Source organism: Macrobrachium nipponense, chromosome 20 (genome assembly GCF_015104395.2).
Source record: "Macrobrachium nipponense isolate FS-2020 chromosome 20, ASM1510439v2, whole genome shotgun sequence".
NCBI lineage: Eukaryota > Metazoa > Arthropoda > Malacostraca > Decapoda > Palaemonidae > Macrobrachium > Macrobrachium nipponense.
This window is the reverse complement of record NC_061089.1, coordinates 18239397-18251896: the sequence shown is the minus strand read 5'-3', so window position 1 is coordinate 18251896 and position 12500 is coordinate 18239397. Positions and strand designations below refer to the sequence as shown.

General features: G+C 35.4%; 1 protein-coding gene across 1 annotated transcript in view; it reads left to right on the top strand.

Moving 5' to 3' along the window:
* Positions 1-10251, top strand: part of LOC135222682 (gametogenetin-binding protein 2-like) — a 57028-nt gene extending 46777 nt beyond the window's left edge. The window contains exons 10-11 of the mRNA XM_064260859.1: positions 4317-4562; positions 8922-10251. Coding sequence (XP_064116929.1) covers positions 4317-4562; positions 8922-9176 — 501 coding nt within the window. The 3' untranslated portion in view covers positions 9177-10251. The remainder of the gene's footprint in view (positions 1-4316; positions 4563-8921) is intronic.
* Positions 10252-12500: the final 2249 nt, after the last annotated feature.

Below are 12500 nucleotides of genomic sequence, written 5' to 3'. Positions count from 1 at the left end.
AGCATATACAATTTAATATGAATTTTTACACAATATTCCCAACAAAAATTATTATTAATGAAAAGACGAAAGAAAATTAATAATAATTTTTGTTGGGAAAATTTGTGTAAAAATTCATGATATTAAGTTGTATATGCTCCCGTGTTGTTTTCAAAATGTACTGTTTTCTGGAAGAATCACTTGTTTACTGCGGGCATCCTTCAAGGTGTGGCTACCCTATGGCGACTCCTCCTCTCTGTAGAGTGAAAATCGCCCTTATGGCTAATCTGGTAGTGTCAGTTTGTATATTAAGCCTTCTTTTGACTATGGTGTTCTTTGTAAAATCAGTTTGCCTCAGTAAAGGGTCCGAATAGGACTGAAAGTACTCAGCTATCTCGCTTTTTTAATTTTTTCCTTCGTGGCAAAAAATCCTTTATTTATACATGCAAACTGATTTTACAAAGAACCATAGTCAAAAGAAGGCTTAATATACAAACTGACCCTACCAGATTAGCCATAAGGGCAATTTTCACTCTACAGAGAGGAGGAGTCGCCATAGGCTAGCCACACCTTGAAGGATACCCGCAGTAAACAAGTGATTCTTCCAGAAAACAATACATTTTGAAAACAACACAGGAGCATATACAATTTAATATGAATTTTTACACAAATATTCCCAACAAAAATTATTATTAATGAAAAGACGAAAGAAAATTAATAATAATTTTTGTTGGGAAAATTTGTGTAAAAATTCATGATATTAAGTTGTATGTGCTCCCGTGTTGTTTTCAAAATGTACTGTTTTCTGGAAGAATCACTTGTTTACTGCGGGCATCCTTCAAGGTGTGGCTACCCTATGGCGACTCCTCCTCTCTGTAGAGTGAAAATCGCCCTTATGGCTAATCTGGTTGTGTCAGTTTGTATATTAAGCCTTCTTTTGACTATGGTGTTCTTTGTAAAATCAGTTTGCCTCAGTAAAGGGTCCGAATAGGACTGAAAGTACTCAGCTATCTCGCTTTTTTCATTTTTTCCTTCGTGGCAAAAAAACCTTTATTTATACATGCAAACTGATTTTACAAAGAACACCATAGTCAAAAGAAGGCTTAATATACAAACTGACCCTACCAGATTAGCCATAAGGGCAATTTTCACTCTACAGAGAGGAGGAGTCGCCATAGGCTAGCCACACCTTGAAGGATACCCGCAGTAAACAAGTGATTCTTCCAGAAAACAATACATTTTGAAAACAACACAGGAGCATATACAATTTAATATGAATTTTTACACAAATATTCCCAACAAAAATTATTATTAATGAAAAGACGAAAGAAAATTAATAATAATTTTTGTTGGGAAAATTTGTGTAAAAATTCATGATATTAAGTTGTATATGCTCCCGTGTTGTTTTCAAAATGTACTGTTTTCTGGAAGAATCACTTGTTTACTGCGGGCATCCTTCAAGGTGTGGCTACCCTATGGCGACTCCTCCTCTCTGTAGAGTGAAAATCGCCCTTATGGCTAATCTGGTAGTGTCAGTTTGTATATTAAGCCTTCTTTTGACTATGGTGTTCTTTGTAAAATCAGTTTGCCTCAGTAAAGGGTCCGAATAGGACTGAAAGTACTCAGCTATCTCGCTTTTTTCATTTTTTCCTTCGTGGCAAAAAAACCTTTATTTATACATGCAAACTGATTTTACAAAGAACACCATAGTCAAAAGAAGGCTTAATATACAAACTGACCCTACCAGATTAGCCATAAGGGCAATTTTCACTCTACAGAGAGGAGGGCCAGTCGCCATAGGCTAGCCACCCCTTGAAGGATACCCGCAGTAAACAAGTGATTCTTCCAGAAAACAATACATTTTGAAAACAACACAGGAGCATATACAATTTAATATGAATTTTTACACAAATATTCCCAACAAAAATTATTATTAATGAAAAGACGAAAGAAAATTAATAATAATTTTTGTTGGGAAAATTTGTGTAAAAATTCATGATATTAAGTTGTATATGCTCCCGTGTTGTTTTCAAAATGTACTGTTTTCTGGAAGAATCACTTGTTTACTGCGGGCATCCTTCAAGGTGTGGCTACCCTATGGCGACTCCTCCTCTCTGTAGAGTGAAAATCGCCCTTATGGCTAATCTGGTAGTGTCAGTTTGTATATTAAGCCTTCTTTTGACTATGGTGTTCTTTGTAAAATCAGTTTGCCTCAGTAAAGGGTCCGAATAGGACCGAAAGTACTCGGCTATCTCGCTTTTTTCATTTTTTCCTTTGTGGCAAAAAAACCTTTATTTATACATAGCATCACGTTTTATATACTTCGTGATCAAGTTATATATTATATATATATACAGTATGCTGCATTGTGCACTGGGGACTGTACAACTTTTATTTTGCAGCTTTCCTGCGGCACCAGTTGCATTATTTTATGTCTAAATTTTCATGTTCCTTTTATCTCTTTTCACTAACCATCTGACTTCTTTATCATCACTTTGCTATAGTTTTTAACTATTTTTAGAACTAAACTTTCAGTCAAGCCCAACAAAAGTTTAGAAATGGGGATTTGATGGTCTTGTTAACAACTTTGATTTATTATTATTTTTGAATAATAATAGTAATAATTATAATTATTAATAGTAGTCAGTAGTTCCTCGCTGGATGAGTGGTTTTCGCACTCGGCTGCCAATCTGGTGGTCCGAAGTTCGAATTCCGGCTCGGCCAACGGGGAATCAGAGGAATTTATTTCTGGTGATAGAAATTCATTTCCCTATTCAGTGTGGTTCGTATCCCACAATAAGCTGTAGGTCCCATTGCTAGGTGACCAATTGGTTCCTAGGCACATCAAAATATCTAATCCTTTGGGCCAGCCCTGGGAGAGCTGTTAATCAGCTCAGTGGTCGGGTAAAACTAAGGTATACTTAACTTAATAGTAGTCAGTAATGCCCTGCCAAAGCTCTCCTAGTACTGGGTTGTATATCAAGTCTTAGTGAAAATACATTAGGATTCTAGCGCCAGCTGGAAGTCTGGTAAAATTAATTAAAAAACCTGTGTTATCAAGAAACTATTGGCATCTGTGCCAATAGTTTCTTGAGCTCCCACATACCTAGTGATCAAGCACAGATGCCAATAGTTTCTTGATAACACAGGTTTTTTAATTAATTATACTGGATTTCCAGCTGGTGCTAGAAGACTATCCTTATGTTAAGACCTCAGGTTTGTTAGTTATGAAAAATAAAAATTAAAAAAATTTTAATTTTTAGTTTGTGTATTTGTGCTTTGTACCATCACTGTAGACATTGAATAACCTGGATCTTTTTAAAATATTTACAAATCTAGCCTGTGATTTAATCATAAGACAAAACCTTGAGAATATAGATTTAGACTAGCTAACTTTTCTTAGTTTATGGCTTTGGTTTTCCAGGATTTATATATATATATTTATGGCATCTACAGTAAAAACTATATCCATTATCATTTTTCATGTAACAGACACTACTTCATAACACTTGATAGTGTGTGAAGTATTTTGAATTATGGCATATGTAATTTTCTATTGGATGGATTCCATGGTATAATTAAATTTTAAATGTTAGACATTTTTACTTTACAGTATATAGAAGAGTGATTTTGGTAAGATTTATACAAATTTTGGATATGCTGTACATGTCCAAATTGAGTAAATTTATTTATTTATAAAACTTACTTATACTATTATTATTGAGGTCGGTAAAAAAATTCTTTTGGTAAATGTAGCCAAATGAGATGTGATGCTCTTGTTACTGTCACAAGTGGATATCAAGATATTGTAGGTATGGTTAGGTATTTTTTTTAATGCTGTATTAGGCTTGGCAAAAGAGTGCCACACCAGTAGCTTTAATACTTAATGGGACTTTTACCAAATTTCCATGCTAGCAGGAAATGCAGGACTGCAGAAGAAAAAATTATGCAAGGACTGTTGTACTAAAACTGTAATGGGAGTGGATCATGTTGGGAAATTTGTCTTAAAATGAACTTAAGCGCAAATATTGTTGGTGAACTGTGGTATTTACTTACTGATATGACAGACTTGTGTTTATTATATTTTTTAATGTAAAATCTACTTGTCCTATTTGTAGTTCATTCAAAGTGTGATTGGTGATTATGATATAGGAAGGTATTGCATTTTTTAAAATGTAGGTGAAGCAGTATTAATGGTTGAATTAGGTGAAGCAGTATTAATGGTGGAATTCTTCAACACAAAAAGTAAATTTTCATTAGTTATTTCTGAATAGGAGCAAGTTGAAAGTCTTCATGCTGCATTTTCCATCATTAAATTAATGTGAATTACTTTTTAGGGTTCTCGTGATGGTGGCTATTGCTCTGCACATGGGTCTGGTGGCTCCTCCCGTGACTCTTCGGAGGTAGCATGTGGAGAAGGACTGTGCTCACATTATCATGATGACCATGTAGATGATTCCATTCAAAATGAACATCATAATCACATGGAGGACGAAACCATTGATCACTTACATCCACCACTATCCCCATCACCATCGCGGCCTTACCAGCCTTTTACTCTTTCATTGCAGCAGATGTTAGAGGTAAAGAAAACTTGAAAGTGTATGCATGTTAGCCTTTTCTTAGGATAAATTATTTTTTTTTATTAATACAGTAATATCTCATAATACGTTAATTCCAAGTTGATTAAGCCCTTTTTAAGAAATGACATCACTATAAAACCTAAAAGCAACCTGAAAACTGTGTTAATATAAGTACAGTAAGTTGTTTGATAGTTTAACATTTTACTGTCTTGTATTAAGTTTATACATATGAATTATAGAGAAAAAAAATTCATATAGAAAAAAAAGTACAATACTTATACCTGTTGGGTGACATTGATGTGTTTCATGTCATATTATGAATTGATTGATGATACTGTCATCCAACTCAAGCCAAGGGAACTAGCTAGAGCAGCAATCTTTTCACCATTTTCATAGTTTTATCACAGGGCACCTTACTTTTCAATGGGATAGCGTTTCACTTAATAGTACTAGCTAAAGGAACGTTTAGTCGGAGCCATGGGACTGATTAAAGACAAATACATTGCTGGCAGCATAATAACACTAACATAACCTCATTTTAAAATTTACTGCCTTGTTCCTTGAAAGAGTGCTGCTACACTGTCAATTGCTGTAACTATCAGCCAAATGTCTTGTATCAAGATAGAAATTTTTGTTTGTTCCCACACTAATACAAACCTGTAGTTCTTCATGTAGGATTTAGCTGCCGAATGCAAGCTCAAGCTCAAGGGAAGCCCTGACCACCTGTCTGTATGAACTCCACTTTGCTTGTAGCTGCTGATGTGTACTACTAATGTCTCTGCGGACTCTACTTGACTTGCTGTTTGCTTTTCCTTTTGTATGCTATTCTTGTCACACAGCAAAGATGTCTAGATACCTCTGGAAATCATCAGCAGCTGTACACTAGGGGAAATTAGCTGTCATCTTTAGTTGCCATTGTCAACAGAGTATCTCTCCAATCATAGCAGATCTTCAGCAGGAAGATTAGATGGCTTTCTTGTCTCTCATCATCAAGAGAAGCTTCTCAATATCTTGGCCATTAAGGGTTAAAGGTTGCCCATGGTCAAGTCCTTAAGTTGATCTCTCTTCCTTGTGGGAGATCTCCATGCTCCTGAGAAGCTCGAATAGTTTCGCCAGCCCACCCAGAGAACTCGGGGCCCCTGGAGTGAGACGTGAACCTTGTTCTGAGGAGCCTGACTCATACCCCTTATGAGCCTGTGGGTAGATGTTAAGCCCTCGTGGGAGTGGGGATCAGTTATGCTAGAGTTTGTCCTGGAATTCATTGTAAAGACTCGGGTTTTGTCAGTCCCCTTTCCTAGAGAATTTTGTTGGTAGTGGTCTGGACGAGATGGTTCTGTCTTGTTAGGGTGCTGCAGTATGTACTACTACCTAAAGAAAACAACTCAGGGACACTACAGGGTTTAGTGTTGTCACCTCTTTCTTACTAGTACTAGTACTGTGAGACGGTCAAGTGGTTGTTTGCCTCGTCTGGCAAGGTAGATGGGGGGTTTATGGTCGGGATGAGAGCTCACAAAGTTAGGGGCCTTGCCTTGTATCTTGCATTCCAGGAAAACCTTCCATTCAACAGGTGTTACAAGCTGGGGTGAGGTTACACCAGATGACATTCACCTCTTTATTTTCAGGACATTGCCCACAAGTCTTTGATACATTTTCCTTAGGTCCTGTGCTGGCTGCCCAACAAGTTAATCCCGCCACTAATGTTCAGTTATGCCTGTACAGTTATAACTGCACAGTCGGACTGTGCAGGCAAGTCTTCGCCACTAACAATACAGGCGGTTTCCTCAGTTCTCCGTATGAGCCATGGCATCAATACATGATGCTCTGGCTGTAATTGGCTTGCTGACATCATAAAAAAAATTCATAAACATCAAGTAAGATGTCCAGAGAAAGAGTGGTTGATAAAAACGAATTAAATACTCCCATGTGAATTTGTTAAGTTTTAATTTGGCCCCAAGGACTTCTATAATGTTTGGAATATTTTATGAATGAAGGAAGAGTTCCATGGAAAGATAATTAGGATCATAATTGTTTGCTTTCGTTTCAGAGATGACGCATATACTATGCCTAATATTTTTTTCTATTTCATTAAAAGAGTTAATACTGATTTATTTTCGTTTAAAGATTGAATTTCTTATGACGAGTTACAATGAATGACAATCCTTAGTTTGCTACTGTCTTCCTGTGTTTCATTAGTTTGTTGCTTAGTCTATTTTCTTTTCAAAGCAAACTTCTGTGGGATGTGAGCAATGAAAATGTTGCTTAGTCTATTTCCATTTGAAAGCAAACTTCCGTGGGATGTAAATAATGAAAAAACACAGTCCAATTTTGTTGAGATTGTTTCGTCAGAGAGAAGAACATTTTGTTTTCAATTTAAAAATGAATTACATGCATGGTGCATCATCATGAATGGATGCATATAGGCCTATTCTTGTTTTACATTATTTTGCCATAATAAATATTTATTCTCATTGAAAAACTGTCTTGCATATATGGTTTATAACTGCGAATAAACATACATAGGCTTGATCTGTTACGATAGTCTTTGGATTTGACTTGCCAAGGCAAAGTCTCATTCACAAAGAATTCAGGAATGATGCTGCCACTTTCAGCCTTCCATGTACACTATTATTTTTTCCATGGAAAAATGGCAAAATTATAAATATATATTATTCTGACTTCCGTATAAATTATTAAAAAATAAATCCAATATATCATCAATTTAGGTATAAACACTTCAATTTAATAAAACCCATTCAATTTTCTTAATTAGTACATGTTATCTGTTCACGGACAGACAGTGAACCGAGCCAAAAAAGTTGCCTCCACCACATTTAAGTTGCAATGCGGTTATTCAGCAACGGGACCAACAGCTTTACGTGACTTCTGAACCACGTCGAGAGTGAACTTCTATCACCAGAAATGCACATCTCTCACCCCTCAATGGAATGCTCAAGAATCGAACTTGCGGCCACCGAGGTGGCACACCAACACCATACCAACCACGCCACTGAGGCGCTTAACTGAACGATAGTGGCAAGCTTTAGGTAGTACACCTGGCTTCCTTAAGATGACAAATAGCATCTTATCAAAAGTATTGAAGGAGTGAGAGTAACTGGTCTGCTCCCTTTTCTCTTCACCTTTCTCTCACTGGCTGGTTGCAAGCTGGTATGCACTGGACAGACAAGGATTGTAGGCGAGGATTTCTAGTTCATCATCTTTGTCTGTAGATTGATTGAGGAAAGTATGAAAGTTGCCCCCCCCAATAGACAAGGGGAGAAAGGGACAGGCGATGAAACAAACCCATTGGTTTAATACCTCGGCTACCCTCACTCTGGTACCTGGGCCAAAAAGCAAAGTGGCATGCATACCAACAGCTGGGCAGGGCTGAAAAATATAAATTACTCAACAGAAAAATATAAATTTCTTTAACATTTTGCCATAATTTTTAAGTTTGATTTTGTGTATATTACTGTACAGGTCTATTATTTCATAAATTTTAACAGTTTGGTTTTTAAGTATTTTGGGACTTGGCCAAATGCTGGAACATCGTAGGTCTTGTAACTGTACAATACATCCATAGTAATGTAAATAAGACAGTGTTTGACAGTCTTCAAATGATTTTATCCTGAAAATTACAATACTGTTTGATGTTCATATAATTTAACATTTGTTTTTATGTGATGTGGCAATTATGTTATATAACTGGAGGTACTATATTGTAAATGATTATGTAGGATTTATGATCACAAATCACATCTTAACTCTTGGGTGTGATTGCTCATGATTTGGGGCTTACTTAAAATACAACATTACTTAAAATTTCACATTTTGCTATTGTTTCACTTACTGATGATGTTCATCAGAAAGTAATGAAGCATTATTTATTACAGTGATTACATTTTATGTTATTTGATTTATGTACTTGTATTGTGATAGAATAATTCAAATTCTATTTTATATGGCATTTTTCATGAAGGGCATTATTTTGCAGATACAGCTTGTACAGTTTCCAGACTATTTAATACTTTAGGTATTTTGTAATAATTTCAAATACAGGGAGTCACTAGTTATCAGTGGACTCTGTTAATGGCGATACAGTTTTATGGAGCTTGTCTAGAACCATAAAATCTGCAATTTATGGCGCCATAACATACCTAACAGAGGTGCCATTAACCAAAACTTGGCGCCATAAGTGCTATAAATCACTTGAGTTTTGCTTAATGGCTGTTTTCGCTCATCAGGCCCCGCCGATAACCGAGGACTGCCTGTGTTAGGCAGTGCTTTTATCATCTTTTCCTAAGAGGTTTAATGTTAACATCATTGTGGTAACCTATGATAACTTGTTTTATATTTTACCAGGATTCCAGGTGTGAAGATGAAGAAATTCCAGAAGCAGAAGTGAGAGCATGGAGAGCCCGTTTAGGAATAGTCAAACAAAAACGTGCTGAATTAAGGCAGACACTGCGACAACGCTTTCAACAATTCTGTCATCGTGGTTGTGGAGATGCGTCTATGACGTCGGTCAATGGATCAGCACACCTTTGTCACCATCATGCTCATTCCCCTCATGGTGCTTTGCCTGCCCATCATATCAGTGTGATGAAACCTTGTTAATCAAGGGAGTTGGTATACCAAAAAGACAGTAAAATTTAGCAAATTTAAAGTGGTTGTTACTTAGATATTGGGAAAATGTTTATCACCCTTACATATAAAGACATTTGTTGACCAGGAATGAGTTTAATAACCACTAATTCTAAGTTAGCTTATTTTATTTTTGTCAAATATATAAAAATTGTTGAAAGGAACACACCATTATTGGGAGAGCTATTTTCATGGTTATGTAATCTTGAAAATCTTAAGATTATTTTATATGCAGTAAAGTACTATAACTAATTGTCCGAAGGTCTTAAGCTTTGTAATGGGAAAGTAATAACCTTTTTTCCATAATTATATGCATTGAAACAATGTCAGTTTCATTTTCTTGTTTTCATAAAGAAAATGTAGTCATGGTAATTTATTTTTTGCACATTCAGGCTTGTATTATACGTAAGATGTGAATATGAACGTTATTATTGCTTTTCCTACCCTGTAATAATAATGATAACAGTATCAGCTTCAAGGAAAAGTCTATATTTTCTGTAAGCCTAAGGTAAAGATTTTTTTATTTATTGGACCAAGAATGAGGTGTACAGTTATACTGTGGGTCAGTTTGCACTTCTGATTTGTGAAATTTTATATTGTGAATATTTAGACATTCCTCCTTTATACCAACTATAGTTTACTGTTGTGAATATGAATGAATATAATTTTGTGGGACTATTATTAAAAAGTTTTATATTCGATTTTTCAGGCTGCCCTCTCCAGTCAGAATGAATAAATTGAGAAGGAAGTCCTTTTTTTTTTGTTGGACAGTATTTTGCTGTTTGGTTAGAGCATCAAGACAGTATCCCAATATTTTCTCATATCTGAATTAGTTGTAACAAATAAATGTGTAATTGTTACAGGTAGGGCTTCAGGTTCCAAAGGGTTGTGGAGCTACCACCAAGAGAACTGATGTAGCCACTGTTTATTTTTGTATTGTTCCTAAATTATCATCTACTTTGTCTTTCAAATTTTGTCTGTTGCTATTAACCATACAGTTAGAATACTTGGGGTATCTAAAGTGCTTATAAATGTACCATTGGTTAAATTTCTTTTTCTTTTATTTTTAGAAGATTTCCTACATATAAGACAAAAAGAAGTGTGAAGATTTATCAGGGTGGAGTACAGTTCTTGTGATATACTTGTATATGAATATTTTCCATGGACCCAACAGTAATTGTGTTTGGATGCTTCCAGGAATTCTTGAAAGTGAAATTTCAAGAACCAAGCTTGGAGTTCAGACTTTTTTTGTCCCTTAGTTTGGACAATAATTATGCATCAGTTACAAATCTCACTTGCACGTTAACATGTTTTTCTTTAACATGAGGTTAAATGTTAACAGGAAAACTGTAGATTATGAAAATCCTCAAATCTGTAAAAAATTTAAATTGTTTATTTTTAAACAGAATTTCAAATTGAATATTTTTTAAGTTATAACTGACTAGGAATGTTACTGGAACAAAAAGGTAATTAACTGCAAAGAGTTTGCATTTTTCTTGCTTAAAGCTCTTGGGTAAGAAAATGATTGACTGGTATTCTCCATACAGGGGCCTTACGTAATATTTAATTTAATTGGAGTAGTAAATGATTATTCTTAAAGAAAAAATTTTTAGACAGTGGAAAAGCAAACGGAAAAATGAGAAAATTAAGCCATTTTAGTTCCATAAGCTTGTTACTTTCTCTGAGCTATTTCAAGGAAGCTGTGCCAAAGAATTCACTTTCCAAATGTTGAAAACTCATTTTAAACTTGGATATGTAACTTGATTTTGGGGCCAATATAAAGTGTCTAGTTTACCTTTTAGAACAAGAGAAAACTAGTGTGTTGTATGCTGATAGCACATATCATATAGTTATTAAACATTCATGTTAGTAAATGTGATTAGAGGACGTGCATGTAATGCAGGTTTTGAATACTATGAAGTGGCAAATTTGTTTCATTACATTAATGAAATACAATGAAAAAGGTGTAAGCCTGAGAATTAAACCTTGGAATGTAAAATATACAGTAGACCGAGTAACATGTATCTTGACAATGCCCATACAGAGCCTGAGAGTCTCAATGCTAAATAATGTGAAAGGTTTTCAAGATTTGCTTATAATATTTAGAATGCTACACTAGAACTTTATTTGAACTTAATGAAAACACTAATTGCCAACCCTTGGAACAGCAATTGGTTTAACATTGCGTGGTTAACATAAAACTTACAGCTGAAACCATATAACAGCTACAAAATGAAATGTTCCCGGTAATGTATTCACAATTCTAAGGGTGTAAAATGACTTTGGAGGATTGAAGGATTATGCAGTTTCAGCTGATATGAATGAGAGGGGAAACTATCATTGATCCCAACATTGAATGCTCAAGAGAAGTCTGAGGACAGGGCAGCTTTCACTTAGCGCACTGCCAATACATTTCATTGCTGAAGACTTGAGAAGTGCAAATACCTAGTTTCTTACCACACACTGGTATAAGTTAGCTAGCTAGGTTGTCTCCTCCGTGTTTCTAGTTGCACTTTCTTGCTTTACCTCTTATTGACACACCCTAAATGGCACTGTTTGAGTTTGGTCTTAAACCAGTGTGTGCATGGATAGCCTGCCTCCTCACTCCTAGATTTCAAGGTAACTGATGTGGTAATGTAATGCGAGTTTAGTGTTGACTGCTGTCCTAGTGCTCTGTTTTACTGCCTCAGGGAAGTAGCTGGCCTATGAGCGAGTAACTTTCATATCCTAAGTGCATCGAACAACAAAATGTCTTAAATAAAAATAAATTTTGCTTCACATCAAGTAAAATGAATGCCATAAAAGCTAATGACCTATAAAGGGCCATAGCCACTCTTCAACTATTAATGTAATACTAAATCAAATGATACCAGATTACCTAAATCCTACATATATTGTTTGTAAACTGAGGATGAGGGAATTTTTTTATTAAAGCACACACATGTAACACAATTGCATTATATCTTTAGGCTAAAACAGCTAATCTGTATAAGAGCAAAGATGTAAGAAACCACATGGGTTTCTCTATCGTGAAAATTACACTTACTTTTATTGGATAATTTCAAGAGCTAGTGTTGCTTCCGCAACTCCACCTCAATAATCAAGATATTTGTGGAAATGACCAGGGCTATGTTGAAGTTAAAAGCTGAAGAAGTTCAGAAAAGTCTGAAGCTGAAACATCAAATACTTATACAGGGAGGAGCCAGTAGGCATCTTGGATACCTTCAAGGAATTGGACCTCAACAGTGATGAATGGTCATCTTGTTGAACAAGACAAATGAATTGAGCACTTCAAAA